Source organism: Triticum aestivum, chromosome 2D (assembly GCF_018294505.1).
Source record: "Triticum aestivum cultivar Chinese Spring chromosome 2D, IWGSC CS RefSeq v2.1, whole genome shotgun sequence".
NCBI classification, from domain to species: Eukaryota; Viridiplantae; Streptophyta; class Magnoliopsida; order Poales; family Poaceae; genus Triticum; species Triticum aestivum.
Genome location: NC_057799.1, coordinates 112,024,899 through 112,046,988, shown reverse-complemented (window position 1 = coordinate 112,046,988; position 22,090 = coordinate 112,024,899). Strand labels below are relative to the sequence as shown.

The 22,090-nt window shown below is 48.1% G+C and overlaps 1 protein-coding gene across 1 annotated transcript; it reads left to right on the top strand.

The window, feature by feature from the left end:
• The first annotated feature begins 7,666 nt into the window (after window positions 1-7,666).
• LOC123048972 (uncharacterized) lies at window positions 7,667-8,547 on the top strand. Its single transcript, XM_044471982.1, has one exon. It carries the CDS (start codon window positions 7,830-7,832, stop codon window positions 8,274-8,276), a length of 447 nt encoding a protein of 148 aa, XP_044327917.1. The 5' UTR covers window positions 7,667-7,829; the 3' UTR covers window positions 8,277-8,547.
• The last annotated feature ends 13,543 nt before the right edge of the window (window positions 8,548-22,090 follow it).

Below are 22,090 nucleotides of genomic sequence, written 5' to 3'. Positions count from 1 at the left end.
AATTGCATATGTAGCTAATACTCCACTAGAGACTGCTATTCGGCATGCATCTCTAAGTATTAAGTAAAAATAGAGCATTGCATTAAGCAACATGACATAATGTTGATAGTATATTGTCTTTACATCCGGCTCATCACTCAGACAACTAGGAAACTATCTTTTTTCCATTAACACAATACAATCCCTTTTCTCTTTTCGTCACTGAGATGGATTACTTGCAAGACTAAACCCGAATAATATACACAACTCCCTCTTGGGGATCATTTATGTAAGATTGAAACAACGACCTAGGATTTACACCCACAGCCCATGTACGGGGAGAGGAACCACAATGATGCTCCGAACAGGGGTGTGATACCCACATGCATCACCGATGCCGAAACGCGGAACTTTGTCTTGGAGTCTCACTCACGCCACACCAGGGTACCAAGGTTGCCAACCAACTCAGAGGGTAGGCCCACCACCACGAGATTGAGGCTTCTAGATCACGATTTGTGAGCTGTTAATTCCGAGGTAGAACCACCACCAGGACCACCGCCAATGTGTGGTTTCTTTCATGGTCGCTCGGTTCGCTGTTGACCGGTCATGGTCAGTTGTTGTCCATTGACTTTTCAAAAAATGAATTTAGAAAAACAGGAATTCAAAAACAAATGCTCATGAATTTTCAAAAAGTTTGTGAACTCAAAAAAGTTCACGGGTTTGAAAAAAGAACTCGCTAACTTGAAAAGTTCACAGGGTTTGAAAAAAGAAACTCGTGGGTTTAAAAAAGTAAAAAAACATGGAGTTAAAAAAAGTTCATGGATTTGAAATAAAGTACCTGCATCGATAAAGTTCATGGATTTGATAAAAGTTCATGCATTTGAAAAACTTCACAGATTAAAAAAATCATGATTTTTTTTATGAATTTGAAAAGGTTCATAAATTTTAAAAATTTAGAAAAACTTTGCTAATTTGAAAATAGATCAATAATTTGAAAAGGAAAATAAAATGAAAAATACTAAGAGACATTGAACGGAAGCTTCCAGAAGCTTCCCAAGCCAGGTTCTGGAAGCTTCCCAAACCGGAATGAAGCTGTCGTTTGAAAACGCTTATCAAACGCGAAGGAGAGCATGTGCAACAGTTGCAAAAACGCGTGTAACTGGCGCGACAGGTGCCAAATCAGGTTTGGGCTAAAAAAATGCGTGAGGGATGTATGTCACATGTATTGATTCCTCCTAAAATCTAAAAAGTGCCTACGCACTATTTGATGTTCCCGAGCGGCCGCTCTATCACACACATGCATGTGTATTTATTTTGTCTCGTAGCGCATGTGGGTGCTGGCATTAAATGTATTCACACTAGTTCTATCAGTTAGAGAAAACAGATCCACGTACATTTATTTTGGGATTTCAAATTATTTTAAAGTCATATCTTTTAAACCACATGTCGGAATTCAGTTCCGTTTTCACCGTTGGATTCATCGCGACGAGATCTTTGAAATTAGATTCTGCATGGGTATGTTTCGACGAATTGTTTTTGATGCCAACTTTTGGTGCTATATGGTGCAACTAAATTACTTCATTGTGCAATTTTAGTACTATATGGTGTAGCTTTTTTTAGTTGCACACACATTGATATTTAGTTGGCAGGGAGACTAGTTGCACACACATATGCTCTGTTGGCTTGTAATTTAGTCTAGTTGCACACACATTGATGTTTAATTGGCAGGACACTAGTTGCACACACATAGTTGCACACACATATGCGCAATTGATGCGGCAATGTAGTCTAGTTGCACATATATTGATATTTAGTTGGCAGGACTAGTTACACACATATATGCTCAGTTGGCGCGGCAATGTAGTCTAGTTGCACACATATTGATGTTTAGTTGGCAAGACTATTGGCACACATATGCTCAGTTGGCGCGGTAATGCAGTCTAGTTGCACACACATTAATATTTAGTTGGCAGGACTATTAGTATACACATATGCTCAGTTGGCGCGGCAATGTAGTCTAGTTGCATACACATTGATGTTTAGTTGGCAGGAAGACTAGTTCATCGAAATATCCCCATGCGGGATCTACTTTCAAAGAGCACGTCGCGAGGGTTTCAGCGGTGAAAATGGATCTGAATTTCGACACACGGATTGAAAGTTATGCCTTTTTAAAATTTTAAAATCACAAAAAATGCGAACAAACACATGCACATGCATATGCATGTACAGAAGGAGATGCATATGCTGGCATTTAATACGCAGCAGGAAAAGAGACTACTAGATGACCAGTCTAATTAAAAGGGAAGACAAGAAATTACCTAAAGTGCCCAGACGGCCGTGCGCCGGCTAGACCTGGCCTTGATTCCTTTATAGAAAAAGCCTACAGGCCACGTCTAGTGCGCCGACCCAGTAGTGCGGCTTGTTCCCTGCCCATTGTAGGTTATTTCAGGCTGGTTTTCTATGGGTTTTTTTCTTCTTTTTCATCTCTTTTGTTTTTTCTTTGGTTTCGTTTGTTTTCCGTGACTTTTTTCCATTTCTCTCCATTTTGCTTTTGTTTCCTTTATTTTCTCATTGTTTTGTTTGTTTGTTATACTATTGTTTTCCTTATATTTCTTTCTTGGTTTTCTTTGGTTTTCCTCTCTTTTCTTTTTTTAGTCTTCTTTTTCTTTTTAGTTTTCTTTTTCAACACATATCTCTTTTTTAAGTACACAATGTACATTTTTAGAGCACATCTTAATTAATTTTGTGATAGATGTTGGAATATATTTTAAAATGTGTCATTCATTTTTCAAAAAATAAATCTTTTGAACACTTTTTTGACTGTATGGTAACATTTTTCTGAAAATAGATGTTTTACATTTTTAATGGCAATAAAAAATTCTAAACTACACAAACATATTTTCATTTGCATACTATACAAATGTTAGAGAAACTTCATGGAAATTTTTTGGAGAGGTATGATTATTTATCTAAAATGTCACATACATTTTTAACGTATGGTTTTTGTCACATTGTATATAATTTTTTTTAAATGTCACGACATTTTTATGAAACACAGAAATATTTCCGTAAAATATCATGTAAACTTTCTAAATGATATGAATTTTATTGTGTAAGTACACAAGTTTTTTTAAAAAATATACACATTAAAAACGCATGTATTTTTTAAAACATCAGAATATTTTTATTGGGACAAACATTTTTTTTTGAAGTTATCAACATTTTATTAAAACAGTGCTAACACTTTTCTACTAGGTTATTTTTTTTCAAATTCCTGATTAATTTTCTGAAGAAAAATTAAGTTTGTCACAATATGCATTTACAATATAAATAAAAAGGAAAAGGAGAAAATCGAGTGACATCAGCCCGACAAGCCTATCATACTCGAACGGTCCACCACCGCGCCCTGCAGGCGAGGTAGCGATGTGCATTGCAGTAAGCCAGTACACAAGTGAAATGAGCTCTATGGTATGCACGACGGCAGGCCCTTCATGAAAGCATCTTTCACAGTCCGCTATATATTCACAACTTCATCATGAAGTATATCCGAGAGCTGGAGGAGTGCAAACCTAAGAAAGTACCAAGCACTGTATGTGCAAATAATTAACGATCATAGCCAAGGTGGATTCCACCACCGCTGGGGATTGCAAAGATTACAATGGACATCACTGTTTGTAGGAACAATATGGAGGGCTCTTTCAGTGCCATTTGCAGAGACTGTCGGTGTTTTCTTGGGCGCTTCGGTTATCAAGATTCAAGGGATCACGGATCCTGCTACTCTAGAAGCCTTAGCGTGTCGGGAGGCCCTTGCACTTGCATCAGATTTATCCTTGTCGCAGGTAATCATCGCTTTTGTTTGCCAAGGAGTTGTCCAAGACATCGACCAACGAACGGGGGGTGTATACGCCAGTACTGTCAAGGAGATAATGGGGACCGCAAGAATTTTTCTCCATTGTACCTTCATCTTTGAGGGTTGATCTACCAACCTCGAGGCACGCAGCCTCGTTAAGCCTACTTTCGGTCTGAATTATGGGCATCATTTGTGGCTTATAAACCCACCAAATCTTCATTGTATCCCTAAGAACATTACTGAGCAATAACGGAAGTGTATTTAGACTTAAAAAAGAGTGAAATGAGCCACAGGGCCAAAGCCAGGGGCCTGGGAAGTATCCTTGCCATGCCAATAGCTATCATAAGATACCCTGTTGTAGTACTCCGTTCCATAATATAGTGCGGTTTAGATGTTCAAAATGTCAAACTTTGACCAAATTTTATAAAGAAAAATATCTAGAATTATAATCTATACCTAATAATAAAAGGGCTATTTCTTCTGGCAGTGCGTTATCAAAATTGTCTTCGATGTTGCAAAATATTAACCACCGATGCGACCTATAAGTGATAAAAAAACATTTCGCACAGGGGAATCCTCGCCTGAGCCGGCCCATGCAGTAGGAACATTCTATACTGTGCTCTGTGCGCTGGGATAAGACACAGTGTGCCTGTTTGGCCCGGCCCATGTCTGGGGGCCTTTTTTCAAATTTCTTTTTAAATTTTTCTTTTTTCCTTTTCGTCTTCCTTTTTTTCCACTTTAAATAATTTGGGACTACCAACAAGTTCCAAAAATTAAAAAAAGAGCATTTTTCCGGTTCAAAAAATGTTCATGAATTGAAAAATATCCTAAAATTTCAAAAATTATCCGTGACTTACAAAATAGTTTATTGATTCATAACACATTCACTGATTCAAAAAAATGATCATGCATTTCAAAAATTGTCCGTTAAAACAAAAAAAATATTCGTGAATTTCAAAATTGTTCCACCAATTTCCAAAAAATGTTCATCGATTCTAGAAATGTTTGCCTATTCATGAAAAATGTTTTAAAAAATGTTTACAATTAGAAAAAGGCTTGCAAATAGTATAAATGTTCATGAATTCAAAAAATGTTCATGATTTTATAAAATGTTTGAAAATCTGTATAAATGTTCATGAATTTGAATTTTTTTCACAATTTCAGGTATTTTCATGAGTTTTAAAAAATGTTCATGATTTTTAAAAATTGTTCACGATTCCATGAAAATGAGTGATAGTGTATCTCGGTGATGCAGTAAAATGTGGTCACGGTCATTGGAGATTGTGATATATTTTTTCTCCCGTTGCAACGCACAGACCGTTTTGCTAGTATAAAATAAATACCATTAGATGCATTATGAGATATATTGTATTTATTTTGACATTTTCCTTCCTTGGATAAATTTGATCAAATTGCGCACTATATTATGAAACGGATAGGAGGGAATACACACTAAGTTAGAATAGTGCAATGGTAGTACATATCGGAAGTGGATCCTCTAACATCTTCAAGGGATGTCACGAAGCTACAGTGAAATGTGTGTGTAAAACGAAAAAGGGATGTTAGGGTACCGTAGCATGTACAAAAATATGTGTACACGATTTACTGTAGTATGTACAAAAATAAATCAAAAAATAATTTTATTGCACCATAATTTTGTTTGTACGTAATTTTTGTAAATATATATAGTAGATTTGTAATTTGCAAAATTAATTATAATCATTTTAGGCTTAATCATATGGATGTGAAGGAGGGATGTCACGGTTACTGTAGCTTACGTGACATCCTTTGAGGATGTTAGAGGATCCGGTTCCGTACATATCGTGCACAGACTAAGTGCAGTTTAATTGTTGCACACTCCTCCTGAGCGCCGTGTAATGGCCGAGGAGTTGATTGCACGCAATGGAAGCCTGGTTGCACGACGCTGAAGCTGAAGTTAACAGATCTCCAAATGAGACAACAAATCTTGCGCACCTACGTACGTACGACACATCAAGGCCATCATAATTAGCATATCCAAGGTGAGCCTGCCACGACTGGTAATGTGATGAGACACGAAACTTGAACCACCGAATCATGTCACGGGAGTACTCCGTTCTACGTGTTGTGTTGGGCAACCGGCCGGCCACCAGAACACCATGAAAATTGTACAACCTTCGTCCAAAATTAACTGTCGTTGAAATGAGCGGACGTCCGTTTGAAACTCCTCGTTTGTTCATCAAAACTTGCATGTTCTTACTGACAGCAACTTGAACTTCGCTCTTACGTGCAGTTTAACTTCGCTCATTCCGAGAAGCTTCTTATCGGTTATTGTTTCTATTACTAGTATTTCTTCAAAATGCCAAAACCTAACAACCACGTCGTGGTTGTCTGCTAATATTCGATGCTAACTAGTATCCAGCTAATCCTTTTTTTAGTGACAAGGCGACAGGGTTTTTTCCAAAGAGAATATAGGAGGCATACTAATTATCGTCTGTGGGCCTGTCAGATTAAAATACTTGTGTTAGTGCGAGTGATTAGGCCAGTCTTCAGTAAACTAGTGTTAGATCTAGATATTCGTACCACTCAAAAATAAAAAGATCTAGATATTCGAGCCGTTACTAAATCTTTCCACGTGGTGGACAGTGATCTTTCCACGGCGCAATGGTCCTCGGCAATGATTTAAGGTGATTTCATACTTGCCTATTGATAAGTTTGAGTCTCAGGCAAATACAGTAGTGTATATAGATATCTCATTAGAGATGCTTGAGCCATTTAGAAGGAAGGTCATAGCTATGTAATTGGAGGTCCCGTCATGAAATATGAAGTTGACCTACATGATATCTCAACTAATGCCTTTTTTATTCGTACAAATTTTACTGTCTCTGATACGAATCAATTGACACAGCCTCTAATTCGGATTGGAGGGAGTAACATTTTCTAACATGCTAGTCTTGAAACTCTTAAGAGATTAGACACCTTTGAAAATAAAGAAAATATATTGATGTCCCTAGATGGTCGATTGTCTTATAGTCTCAAATGGGCCAATAGCGTGTTGCACGGTTGCCTCTTCGTCATTGGAGCCCGCCAATCATTGCTAATCATGGATAAGATGGCATCAAAGCCATGGTCATAACGAACCATCGCCCTAGAGAAGAAACCATCGAAGACGTTACCACCGAAAGATCCAAGATCCCAACCTCCAAACAAGCTGACAAGCCTCACTCCGGACCGAAGGTCACACCTAGGAGGCAAAGCGAAGCTGCCCTCGCCACCATGTTGACAAACCCTGTAAACCCTAACTCAACGACCAGAGAGACTAACATGAATCTACGCCAATTGAGCCATCTACACGACCGCAACCGACACTGTTGAGATGAGGAGACTCAAGAAAACATTATTGACCAGATCGGCACCGTCGCCACCAACCTACTAAAAACTCCAAAGCGAAGGGAGGGGGAGAACTCCATTCAGTAGGTCGGGGCCTCCCTGCACTCCATTCAAGTCAATGAAGGAGGGATGACCTACAAACGGATGAGGTGTGGCGGCGCAGTGTGCCCAGAAAAATCTCAATGCGTTTTAATAATGTAAAATGTGTGAAATGAGATAAAAAAATATTTGCGTCGAAGTAAGGCAGTAGAGCGTATATATGAATGGATTATGACATCAAGCAGGTTTCTAGGTGGCCGATCCTATCAGTTTATGAGCAACAAAAACAACGACCCCATGTCGATCGAGAGAGGGAAAACGAAAGGAAAACCAAAAGTAAACGCAAAAGCCACCTTCCCTGATCCGATCCATTCCGGCACAACCCCCCACCCGGGTGGTAACTCGACCGTTAGTTCCAAACCCTCCGTCCAACATAAAAGGACTTCCACCACGCAACGCAACGCCCCCGATCGCTTCGCTCTCTCACTCACGGAAGCCAAACACTTTGCCTCCGGCCGGCCACCAGCTTACCTCCGGGTTGCCCAGTTCCAGTTCCAGTTTCAGCAGGCCAAGAGCAAGAAACCCGGCAACAATGCCTCACCACCACGGCGCGCTCCCCGACGAGGAGGCCCCGTCGCCACGGCCCTCCGCGGCCGGCTGCTACACCTTCCTCCGCTCGGCCGCCTCCCGCCGCGGCCACGGCCACGGATACCGGCGCCTCGAGTCGGCGTCCGTCGGCGTCGACGTCGTGAGGGTGGAGGTCGGCACGACGGGGAAGGCGAGGAGCGTGTTCCACGTGGACCCGGCGGTGCTGGAGGCCGAGCCGGTGCGCAGGTTGGTGGCCGCGGCGGGAAGGCGCACCGCGGGCGGCGCGGTGGCGGTGACCGTGGACGCGCTGCTGTTCGAGCACCTGCTCTGGCTGGCCGCCACCGACGGCGCGGCCGCCGACGACCTGTCGGAGATCGTCGAGTTCTACTCGGAGGAGGAGGACGACGAGGAGCACCACGACGACGGCCACGGGTTCAAGCTCAAGCGCTAGTTAAGCCTCTTCAAGCTATAAATTCGATTCATCTAATGATGATTCTCATCGTATTACGCACGTACGTGTACACCATAGCATGTACTACTACTCCGTGCAGTAATCCGATCATCCTCTAGTACGTACACTAATTAAGCTGCATGATCCACGCATGTGTCCGTGGATCGATTCAACTGGATGCAGGTTCATAGCGCGAAAGAGCGTGGAACCTGGTTGATTACTTTATGTACGCTTATTATTGGGTTAATAAATAATGTGATGATGGAAGAAACATTTGTTTGCAACAAACACATGATGGACACTTGATGTCTGGCATCCACTGCAGATTCTCTTGCGAGCCTGCTGCTTTTGGCCGTCGCCTAGGTGCGTAGAACTGCAACACCCGCCGTGGCGACGGATTTCCGAGCACGACGACTCTTGGTGAAAAAGAGTCGATGGACCGGACGTGGCAACTACCCTGAGCGGTCGTGGATGGCCTCAGTGTCAATGATCAGTAGTGTGGCAGGGGCAGGCAGGAGGCCACATGGATGATGGGCAGACGGTGTCGGCCGGCCAGCCGGAGCATCCCAAGTGCCAAGGTGTGCCTCCAACCAGCACGACGCTCCGTCGCCGGTAGGCTCCCCGGCCGGCGGCGGCGGGCCAGGTAGGTGCTGCTGCAGCGCTAGCTAGCCGACGTGCGGGGGCGAAAATTGTTGCTCCCGGGTCGATGTCGTCGAGGCGTATCTGTGATGGATTGGATCGGTTGCCTAGGCCCCAATCAAATCAAACAGAATGCAGGCGATGTACTTAAGGCTTAAAGCGACACGAGACGTGACGACAGCCGCCGGATATGCGACGAGGTCGCTGCCTGAATATGTTAAGCCTGCCTGCGTGCATGATCTTCCACGGAAGGTGCATTACATATGCAGCAGGCCTCGTCGCCATCCCTTCGTCTCTACGGGATCAGCTACGGCTATATACAGCTTACTTACTTACCCAGCACCTACCTTGCGATGCAGACGCGCGAGCTAGAATCCAACACGCCATGCCAAAAGGGTCGAGGCTCACGACACGATCCACAGCCGGCGCCCCGGTTGAGCTGAACACCGGGAGTCGTTGGTTCGCCTCCATCCCAACTTCAACTCGTGTCACCTCACCTCTCGCACCGGAGCGTCACCACGTGCAGAGCGATGCGCTCGACATGAAGAGCCCATGGCTTCCCTGGGGACTTAACTTGCTGCTACGTGGAAGGAACCCGACACCCGCATACCATACCGGCGTCGGCATGGCCAGCGATCTGGTTTCGTCAGCAGCAAACCGCCGCATGGTGGTGTCACCATCATCTGAACTTGCCATGTTCTGTCAACTGTCCTGGTATCACTTGGAGCGGCATCGCTGCCAAAAAAACAGATAACGTACAGCCGGATCATAATTGTTGAACATGTGTACATGTACGTAGGTCTGGGTTCTGTATGCAGTACCTGTAGTATTTGTCTTTCTCTGTATGTACGTGTACCTTAGGAGACAAGATACCGGACGCACCCCTTGTACCTATATATATGTGCCTAGTGCACTATCAATCAATTATCGATGCATCAAATCATTCTCTACATGGTATCTATCGCAAGTCGATCTTCCAGCTTCCGCTAACCCTAGCCGCCGTCTCGGGCCGCCGCCGCCGCCGCGACCTCCCGCCGCCGCCCCAAGCCGCCGCTACCACCCCTCCTCCCCGCGCGCCACCTCCCCACCGCGCGCCTCCACGCCGCGCCGCCCCTTCCCGCCGCGCCGCCTGCCTCCCGCCGCTGCGCCGCCTCTCCTTAGTCGCGCCGCCGCCTCCCTCCCCACGATCTCATCGCCATGTCTTCCAACGCCTCCACCTACTCCAACCCCTTCGCCGTCGACCCTGCCGAGATCCGCGACATCAACATCTATGCACGCGTCCTCGTGACCCTCGACGCCTCCAACTCCACGTACTTCACGTGGAAGACGTACTTCACGCTGCTCTTCCGCGAGAACAATCTCGTGGATCACGTGGATGGCACCGTGGACTCCCGCACCATGGTGGCCGACGCCGAGTGGACCGCGATCGACGCCACGATCATCCGGTGGTTCTTCACCACCATCTCCAAGACTTGTTCCACACGGTCGTGAGTGCCGGCGACGACGCCCACGCCATGTGGGTCAAGCTGAACGGCCTCTTCACCGACAACAAGCTTCAGCGCCGCGTTTTTTTGCAGCAAGAATTTTTTGACTGTCACCAGGATGAACAGTCCATTGATGACTACTGCCGCCGCCTGAAGACGTTGGCGGACGAGCTCCGTGACATTGGAGACAAGGTGGATGACGACCTCCTCCTCAGCACGCTCACCGCCGGCCTCAACGAGGACTTCGGCAACGCCGCCTCTAACCTCACCTTGATGCCGGAGCCCTCCTTCCCCAAGTTTGTGGCGTACTTGAGGTTGGAGGAGCGCCGGATGAAGGGGGTCAAGAAGCGTGTGCAGCACCACGCCCTCGCCGCCGGCACCTCCCGCGGCGCCCCTCCACCGACCGCCCCACCCGCGCCGCGCCAGCAGCCGCCGCCACCAGCGCCTCCGGGGTACTTCCCCCTCCCGCCCGCGCCTCCCGCCCCTCCCGCTGCCCCCAGCAGCCGGGTGGCGGGTGCCGCGGCAACCGCCGCGGGGGCGGCCGCAAGCAGCAACAGGCGCCGGGGGGGGGGGGGGGGCGTCAGCAGCAGGTGACTCCCCCATGGACGTACGACACCAACCCGTGGACCGGCGTCGTCCACGCCTACTCCATGCCGGTCCCTCGGGCTCCGGCTCCGGGCATCCTTGGGCCCCGCCCGGTGAGTCACCAGGCCCTCTTCGCCGCGCAGAACGCCGCTCCCTACAGCGGCTATGGTACCGCCCCCCTGCCGGCGCCCGCCTACGGGTCCGCGCCGGCCTATGGCGCCGCCGCCGCGCCGGCCTATGGGACCGCGCCCTCCTTGTTGGGAATCGTAGCATAATTTTAAAATTTTCCTACGTTTACCAAGATGCATCTATGGAGTATACTAGCAACGAGGGGAAGGGAGTGCATCTACATACCCTTGTAGATCGCGAGCGGAAGCGTTCCAATGAACGTGGATGACGGAGTCGTACTCGCCGTGATCCAAATCACCGATGATCGAGTGCCGAACGGACGGCACCTCCGCGTTCAACACACGTACGGTGCAGCGACGTCTCCTCCTTCTTGATCCAGCAAGGGGGAAGGAGAGGTTGATGGAGATCCAATAGCACGACGGCGTGGTGGTGGATGTAGCGGTTCTCCGGCAGGGCTTCGCCGAGCTTCTGCGCGAGAGAGAGAGGTGTTGCAGGGGAGGAGGGAGGCGCCCAAGGCTGTAGTGTGCTGCCCTCCCTCCCCCCTTTATATAGGCCCCTGGGGGGTGCGCCGGCCCTGGAGATGAGATCCAAGGGGGGGGCAGCGGCCACAAGGGGGGGAAGGGGTTGCTTGCCCCCCAAGGCAAGGGGGAACTCCCCCCTAGGGTTCCCAACCCTAGGCGCATGGGGGAGGCCCAAGGGGGGCGCCCCAGCCCACTAAGGGCTGGTTTCCTTCCACTTTCAGCCCACGGGGCCCTCCGGGATAGGTGGCCCCACCCGGTGGACCCCTGGGACCCTTCCGGTGGTCCCGGTACAATACCGGTAACCCCCGAAACTTTCCCGGTGGCCGAAACTTGACTTCCTATATATAATTCTTCACCTCCGGACCATTCCAGAACCTCTCGTGACGTCCGGGATCTCATCCGGGACTCCGAACAACTTTCGGGGTTTCCGCATACATATATCTCTACAACCCTAGCGTCACCGAACCTTAAGTGTGTAGACCCTACGGGTTCGGGAGACATGTAGACATGACCGAGACGCCTCTCCGGTCAATAACCAACAGCGGGATCTGGATACCCATGTTGGCTCCCACATGTTCCACGATGATCTCATCGGATGAACCACGGTGTCGAGGATTCAATCAATCCCGTATGCAATTCCCTTTGTCAATCGGTATGTTACTTGCCCGAGATTCGATCGTCGGTATCCCAATACCTTGTTCAATCTCGTTACCGGCAAGTCTCTTTACTCGTACCGCAATGCATGATCCCGTGACTAACGCCTTAGTCACATTGAGCTCATTATGATGATGCATTACTGAGTGGGCCCAGAGATACCTCTCCGTCACACGGAGTGACAAATCCCAGTCTCGATCCGTGCCAACCCAACAGACACTTTCGGAGATACCCGTAGTGCACCTTTATAGTCACCCAGTTACGTTGTGACGTTTGGCACACCCAAAGCACTCCTACGGTATCCGGGAGTTGCATGATCTCACGGTCTAAGGAAAAGATACTTGACATTGGAAAAGCTCTAGCAAACGAAACTACACGATCTTTTATGCTATGCTTAGGATTGGGTCTTGTCCATCACATCATTCTCCTAATGATGTGATCCCGTTATCAATGACATCCAATGTCCATAGTCAGGAAACCATGACTATCTGTTGATCAACGAGCTAGTCAACTAGAGGCTTACTAGGGACACTTTGTGGTCTATGTATTCACACATGTATTACGATTTCCGGACAATACAATTATAGCATGAATAATAGACAATTACCATGAACAAAGAAATATAATAATAACCATTTATTATTGCCTCTAGGGCATATTTCCAACAGTCTCCCACTTGCACTAGAGTCAATAATCTAGTTACATTGTGATGAATCGAACACCCATTGCGTCCTGGTGTTGATCATGTTTTGCCCTAGGGAGAGGTTTAGTCAACGGATCTGCTACATTCAGGTCCGTATGTACTTTACAAATATCTATGTCTCCATTTTGAACACTTTCACGAATGGAGTTGAAGCGACGCTTGATATGCCTGGTCTTCCTGTGAAACCTGGGCTCCTTCGCAAGGGCAATAGCTCCAGTGTTGTCACAGAAGAGAGTCATCGGGCCCGACGCATTGGGAATCACCCCTAGGTCGGTTATGAACTCCTTCATCCAGACTGCTTCCTGCGCTGCCTCTGAGGCTGCCATGTACTCCGCTTCACATGTAGATCCCGCCACGACGCTTTGCTTGCAACTGCACCAGCTTACTGCTCCTCCATTCAAAATATACACGTATCCGGTTTGTGACTTCGAGTCATCCAGATCTGTGTCGAAGCTAGCGTCGACGTAACCCTTTACGACGAGCTCTTCGTCACCTCCATAAACGAGAAACATATCCTTAGTCCTTTTCAGGTACTTCAGGATATTCTTGACCGCTGTCCAGTGTTCCATGCCGGGATTACTTTGGTACCTTCCTACCAAACTTACGGCAAGGTTTACATCAGGTCTGGTACACAGCATGGCATACATAATAGACCCTATGGCCGAGGCATAGGGGATGACACTCATCTTTTCTATATCTTCTGCCGTGGTCGGACATTGAGCCGTGCTCAATTGCACACCTTGCAATACAGGCAAGAACCCCTTCTTGGACTGATCCATATTGAACTTCTTCAATATCTTGTCAAGGTATGTACTCTGTGAAAGACCAATGAGGCGTCTTGATCTATCTCTATAGATCTTGATGCCTAATATATAAGCAGCTTCTCCAAGGTCCTTCATTGAAAAACACTTATTCAAATAGGCCTTTATACTTTCCAAGAATTCTATATCATTTCCCATCAATAGTATGTCATCCACATATAATATGAGAAATGCTACAGAGCTCCCACTCACTTTCTTGTAAACACAGGCTTCTCCATAAGTCTGTGTAAACCCAAACGCTTTGATCATCTCATCAAAGCGAATGTTCCAACTCTGAGATGCTTGCACCAGCCCATAAATTGAGCGCTGGAGCTTGCATACTTTGTTAGCATTCTTAGGATCGACAAAATCTTCCGGCTGCATCATATACAACTCTTCCTTAAGGAAGCCGTTAAGGAATGCCGTTTTGACATCCATCTGCCATATCTCATAATCATAGTATGCGGCAATTGCTAACATGATTCGGACGGACTTCAGCTTCGCTACGGGTGAGAAAGTCTCATCGCAGTCAACCCCTTGAACTTGTCGATAACCCTTAGCGACAAGTCGAGCTTTGTAGATGGTCACATTACCATCTGCGTCCGTCTTCTTCTTAAAGATCCATTTGTTTTCTATGGCTCGCCGCTCATCGGGCAAGTCAGTCAAAGTCCATACTTTGTTTTCATACATGGATCCTATCTCGGATTTCATGGCTTCTAGCCATTTGTCGGAATCCGGGCCCGCCATCGCTTCTTCATAGTTCGAAGGTTCACCGTTGTCTAACAACATGATTTCCAGGACAGGGTTGCCGTACCACTCTGGTGCGGAACGTGTCCTTGTGGACCTACGAAGTTCAGTAACTTGATCCGAAGCCTCATGATCATCATCATTAACTTCCTCCCTAGTCGGTGTAGGCACCACAGGAACATTTTCCCGCGCTGCGCTACTTTCTGGTTCGGAAGGGGTGACTATCACCTCATCAAGTTCCACTTTCCTCCCACTCAATTCTTTCGAGAGAAACTCCTTCTCCAGAAAGGACCCGTTCTTGGCAACGAAGATCTTGCCTTCGGATCTGAGGTAGAAGGTATACCCAATAGTTTCCTTAGGGTATCCTATGAAGACGCATTTTTCCGATTTGGGTTCGAGCTTTTCATGTTGAAGTTTCTTGACATAAGCATCGCATCCCCAAACTTTTAGAAACGACAGCTTAGGTTTCTTCCCAAACCATAATTCATACGGTGTCATCTCAACGGATTTTGACGGAGCCCTATTTAAGGTGAATGCGGCAGTCTCTAAAGCATAACCCCAAAATGAGAGCGGTAAATCGGTAAGAGACATCATAGATCGCACCATATCCAATAGAGTGCGATTACGACGTTCGGACACACCATTTCTCTGAGGTGTTCCAGGCGGCGTGAGTTGTGAAACTATTCCACATTTCCTTAAGTGTGCACCAAACTCGTGACTTAAATATTCTCCACCACGATCTGATCGTAAGAATTTTATTCTCCTGTCACGTTGATTCTCAACCTCACTCTGAAATTCCTTGAACTTTTCAAAGGTTTCAGACTTGTGTTTCATTAGGTAGACATACCCATATCTACTCAAGTCATCAGTGAGAGTGAGAACATAACGATATCCTCCGCGAGCCTCAACACTCATTGGACCGCACACATCGGTATGTATGATTTCCAATAAGTTGGTTGCTCGCTCCATTGTTCCGGAGAACGGAGTCTTGGTCATCTTACCCATGAGGCATGGTTCGCACGTGTCAAATGATTCGTAATCAAGAGACTCCAAAAGTCCATCTGCATGGAGCTTCTTCATGCGCTTGACACCAATGTGACCAAGGCGGCAGTGCCACAAGTATGTGGGACTATCGTTATCAACTTTACATCTTTTGGTATTCACACTATGAACATGTGTAACATCACGTTCGAGATTCATCAAAAATAAACCATTGACCAGCGGGGCATGACCATAAAACATATCTCTCAAATAAATAGAACAACCATTATTCTCGGATTTAAATGAGTAGCCATCTCGAATTAAACGAGATCCAGATATAATGTTCATGCTCAAAGCTGGCACTAAATAACAATTATTGAGGTTTAAAACTAATCCCGTGGATAGATGCAGAGGTAGCGTGCCGACGGCGATCACATCGACCTTGGAACCATTCCCGACGCGCATCGTCACCTCGTCCTTCGCCAGTCTCCGTTTATTCCGTAGTTCCTGTTTTGAGTTACAAATATGAGCAACCGCACCGGTATCAAATACCCAGGAGCTACTACGAGTACTGGTAAGGTACACATCAATTACATGTATATCACATATACCTTTGGTGTTGCCGGCCTTCTTCTTGTCCGCTAAGTATTTGGGGCAGTTCCGCTTCCAGTGACCACTTCCCTTGCAATAAAAGCACTCAGTCTCGGGCTTGGGTCCATTCTTTGACTTCTTCCCAGTAACTGGTTTACCAGGCGCGGCAACTCCCTTGCCGTCCTTCTTGAAGTTCTTCTTACCCTTGCCCTTCTTGAACTTAGTGGTTTTATTCACCATCAACACTTGATGTTCTTTTCTGATCTCTACCTCAGCTGATTTCAGCATTGAATATACCTCAGGAATGGTCTTTTCCATCCCCTGCATATTGAAGTTCATCACAAAGCTCTTGTAGCTTGGTGGAAGCGACTGGAGGATTCTGTCAATGACCGCGTCATCCGGGAGATTAACTCCCAGCTGAGACAAGCGGTTGTGCAACCAAGACATTCTGAGTATGTGCTCACTAACAGAACTATTCTCCTCCATTTTACAGCTGAAGAACTTGTCGGAGACATCATATCTCTCGACCCGGGCATGAGCTTGGAAAACCAATTTCAGCTCCTCGAACATCTCATATGCTCCATGTTTCTCAAAATGCTTTTGGAGACCCGGTTCTAAGCTGTAAAGCATGCCGCACTGAACGAGGGAGTAATCATCAGGACGCTGCTGCCAAGCGCTCATAACGTCTTGGTTCTCAGGGATTGGTGCTTCACCTAGCGGTGCTTCTAAGACATAATCTTTCTTGGCTACTATGAGGATGATCCTCAGGTTCCGGACCCAGTCCGTATAGTTGCTGCCATCATCTTTCAGCTTGGTTTTCTCTAGGAACGCGTTGAAATTGAGGACAACGTTGGCCATTTGATCTACAAGACATAGTGTAAAGATTTTAGACTAAGTTCATGATAATTAAGTTCATCTAATCAAATTATTTAATGAACTCCCACTCAGATAGACATCCCTCTCGTCATCTAAGTGAAACATGATCCGAGTTTAATTAGGCCGTGTCCGATCATCACGTGAGACGGACTAGTCAAGATCGGTGAACATCTCCATGTTGATCGTATCTTCTATACGACTCATGCTCGACCTTTCGGTCCTCCGTGTTCCGAGGCCATGTCTGTACATGCTAGGCTCGTCAAGTCAACCTAAGTGTATTGCGTGTGTTCCGATGCCATGTCTGTACATGCTAGGCTCGTCAACACCCGTTGTATTCGAACGTTAGAATCTATCACACCCGATCATCACGTGGTGCTTCGAAACAACGAACCTTCGCAACGGTGCACAGTTAGGGTGAACACTTTTCTTGAAATTATTATAAGGGATCATCCTACTTGCTACCGTCGTTCTAAGCAAATAAGATGCAAAAACATGATAAACATCACATGCAATCAAATAGTGACATGATATGGCCAATATCATTATGCTCCTTTGATCTCCATCTTCGGGGCACCATGATCATCTTCGTCACCGGCATGACACCATGATCTCCATCATCATGATCTCCATCATTGTGTCTTCATGAAGTCGTCACGCCAACGATTATTTCTACTTCTATGGCTAACGCGTTTAGCAACAAAGTAAAGTAATTTACATGGCGTTATTCAATGACACGCAGGTCATACAAAATAATAAAGACAACTCCTATGGCTCCTGCCGGTTGTCATACTCATCGACATGCAAGTCGTGATTCCTATTACAATAATATGATCAATCTCATACATCACATATATCATTCATCACATCTTCTGGCCATATCATATCACATATATCACTTGCTGCAAAAACAAGTTAGACGTCCTCTAATTGTTGTTGCAAGTTTTTACGTGGTTTGTAGGTTTCTAGCAAGAACGTTTTCTTACCTACGTATGACCACAACGTGATTTGCCAATTTCTATTTACCCTTCATAAGGACCCTTTTCATCGAATCCGTTCCGACTAAAGTAGGAGAGACAGACACCCGCTAGCCACCTTATGCAACTAGTGCATGTCAGTCGGTGGAACCTGTCTCACGTAAGCGTACGTGTAAGGTCGGTCCGGGCCGCTTCATCCTACAATGCCGCCGAAACAAGAAACGACTAGTAGCGGCAAGAAGAATTGGCAACATCAACGCCCACAACTGCTTTGTGTTCTACTCGTGCATAGTAACTACGCATAGGCCTGGCTCATGATGCCACTGTTGGGAATCGTAGCATAATTTTAAAATTTTCCTACGTTTACCAAGATGCATCTATGGAGTATACTAGCAACGAGGGGAAGGGAGTGCATCTACATACCCTTGTAGATCGCGAGCGGAAGCGTTCCAATGAACATGGATGACGGAGTCGTACTCGCCGTGATCCAAATCACCGATGATCGAGTGCCGAACGGACGGCACCTCCGCGTTCAACACACGTACGGTGCAGCGACGTCTCCTCCTTCTTGATCCAGCAAGGGGGAAGGAGAGGTTGATGGAGATCCAATAGCACGACGGCGTGGTGGTGGATGTAGCGGTTCTCCGGCAGGGCTTCGCCGAGCTTCTGCGCGAGAGAGAGAGGTGTTGCAGGGGAGGAGGGAGGCGCCCAAGGCTGTAGTGTGCTGCCCTCCCTCCCCCCTTTATATAGGCCCCTGGGGGGTGCGCCGGCCCTGGAGATGAGATCCAAGGGGGGGGCGGCGGCCACAAGGGGGGGAAGGGGTTGCTTGCCCCCCAAGGCAAGGGGGAACTCCCCCCCTAGGGTTCCCAACCCTAGGCGCATGGGGGGAGGCCCAAGGGGGGCGCCCCAGCCCACTAAGGGCTGGTTTCCTTCCACTTTCAGCCCACGGGGCCCTCCGGGATAGGTGGCCCCACCCGGTGGACCCCCGGGACCCTTCCGGTGGTCCCGATACAATACCGGTAACCCCCGAAACTTTCCCGGTGGCCGAAACTTGACTTCCTATATATAATTCTTCACCTCTGGACCATTCCGGAACCTCTCGTGACGTCCGGGATCTCATCCGGGACTCCGAACAACTTTCGGGTTTCCGCATACATATATCTCTACAACCCTAGCGTCACCGAACCTTAAGTGTGTAGACCCTACGGGTTCGGGAGACATGTAGACATGACCGAGACGCCTCTCCGGTCAATAACCAACAGCGGGATCTGGATACCCATGTTGGCTCCCACATGTTCCACGATGATCTCATCGGATGAACCACGGTGTCGAGGATTCAATCAATCCCGTATGCAATTCCCTTTGTCAATCGGTATGTTACTTGCTCGAGATTCGATCGTCGGTATCCCAATACCTTGTTCAATCTCGTTACCGGCAAGTCTCTTTACTCGTACCGCAATGCATGATCCCGTGACTAACGCCTTAGTCACATTGAGCTCATTATGATGATGCATTACCGAGTGGGCCCAGAGATACCTCTCCGTCACACGGAGTGACAAATCCCAGTCTCGATCCGTGCCAACCCAACAGACACTTTCGGAGATACCCGTAGTGCACCTTTATAGTCACCCGGTTACGTTGTGACGTTTGGCACACCCAAAGCACTCCTACGGTATCCGGGAGTTGCACGATCTCATGGTCTAAGGAAAAGATACTTGACATTGGAAAAGCTCTAGCAAACGAAACTACACGATCTTTTATGCTATGCTTAGGATTGGGTCTTGTCCATCACATCATTCTCCTAATGATGTGATCCCGTTATCAATGACATCCAATGTCCATAGTCAGGAAACCATGACTATCTGTTGATCAACGAGCTAGTCAACTAGAGGCTTACTAGGGACACTTTGTGGTCTATGTATTCACACATGTATTACGATTTCCGGACAATACAATTATAGCATGAATAATAGACAATTACCATGAACAAAGAAATATAATAATAACCATTTATTATTGCCTCTAGGGCATATTTCCAACACTCCTACGGCGCCGCCGCCGCTCCGGCCTTCGGGGCTGTTCCCGCGCTGGCCTACGGAGGGTTCTACCCTCCTCAGGCGCTGCCGCCGTGGGACCCGGCCTTGCTCGCTGCACTACACTCCGCCCCGTCACCGAGCTCCTATGGTGGCGGTGGTGACTGGTACATGGACTCGGGCGCCACTGCTCACATGACTGCTCATCCCGGTAACCTCACATCTGCCACTCCCGTTCATACTCCCACCCGTATCACCGTTGGTAACGGTTCCTCCCTACCCATTACTCACGTCGGTCATATGTCTTTTCCTTCTACTTCCACTCCTGTGCATATGTCTAATGTTTTTGTGTCTCCTGACTTAGTCACTAATCTTGTTTCCGTTCGTCGCCTTGCTCGTGAGAATCCTATAACTGTTGAATTTGACGACATCGGTTTTTCTGTGAAGGACGCCCGTACACGGATGGTGCTCCACCGATGTGATAGCCCGGACGAGCTTTATCCAGTGCATCCCTCCAGCGCCACCACCACCCGCCGCCCCGCCGCCTTCGCCGCCAGTGTCGATCTTTGGCATGCCCGTCTCGGTCATCCCAACTCCACCGTTATGCGTCAGATTCTTCAAAGTTTTTCTTTCTCATGTAATAAAGTCGACGATCACTCTTGCGAGGCTTGCCGTCTTGGCAAGCACGTTCGTCTTCCCTTTAGCGCGTCTACGAACATTTCCACCTTTCCGTTTCAGTTGTTGCATAGTGATGTTTGGACGTCCCCGGTTGCTAGCAACACGGGCTATTTATACTATCTGGTGATATTGGATGATTTTACTCATTATGTGTGGACCTTCCCTCTCCGTCGCAAGTCCGACGCTCTTGCCACCCTCACTGCTTTTTATTCATATGTCACCACACAGTTCGGTCGTCCTATTCTCGCCTTGCAAACTGACAACGGCAAGGAGTTTGACAACGTCGCCGTCCGCAATTTACTTGCGTCCCACGGCACCATCTTTCGCCTCACCTGCCCCTACACGTCTCAGCAGAATGGTCGCGCCGAGCGCGTCCTTCGCACGCTTAATGACTGTGTCCGCACGTTGCTCTTCCACTCCTACGTGCCTACTCGGTTCTGGCCGGACGCGCTCGCAACAGCCAGCCTCCTCATTAACATTCGCCCCTGTCGTTCCCGCTGGAACTACACCCCTCACCAGCTCCTCTTCGGTGCGGTTCCATCTTATGATGGTCTTCGCATTTTCGGGTGTCTCTGTTATCCTAGCACCGCGTCCACTGCTCCTCACAAACTCGCGCCCCGGTCCCTTCCTTGCATCTTCCTTGGCTATCCTCCCAACACCAAAGGTTACCGGTGCTATGATCCAGTCTCCCACCGCGTTTTCACTTCACGGCATGTGTACTTTGATGAGCTCGTGTTCCCGTTTCAGCAGGTACCGTCACCTTCGGAGTCTCCTGCGGCGCGGTTCGTCTCTGCCTCCACCTCTAGCGGACCGCCCAGCCGCGCCCCGGGTCCGGCTCTGCCCGCGCTCCCCGCGCCGGCGGCCCCTGGCGCCGCGGCCCCTGGCGCCGCGGCCCCCGACGCAGCGGCCTCCTCGGCCGCCCCCGCGGCCCCTGTCGCGGCCCCCGACGCCGCGGCCCCCTCGACCGGCCCCGCCGTGGCCCCCGTCGCCGCGGCTCCCTTGGCGGCTCCCGTCGCCACGGCCGCACCCCTCACCGGTGTGGTCACTCGGGCTCGGACTGGGACCCTGCGTCCCAGCACGCGCTACTCGTCGGACGAGTACGCATGCGCGGCTTCTACCTCGACGCCGTCACCGCTCTCCACCTCCGCTCGCGCAGCCCTTCGGGATCCGAACTGGCTAGCTGCGATGCGTGAGGAGTTTGACGCCCTGCAGCGCAACCGCACGTGGCAGCTTGTCCCGCGGCCACCCCGTGCCAATGTCATCACTGGCAAGTGGGTCTTCCGCCACAAGACTCGCCCCGACGGTTCTCTCGAGCGCTACAAGGCGCATTGGGTGGTGCGCGGCTTTCGCCAGCGCGCTGGCATGGACTTCACCGACACCTTCGCCCCGGTTGTTAAACCGGGCACGATTCGCGATGTT

Excerpts from the sequence above, each read along its gene's own strand:
- LOC123048972 (XM_044471982.1), top strand. The coding sequence starts at position 7,830 with ATGCCTCACCACCACGGCGCGCTCCCCGACGAGGAGGCCCCGTCGCCA.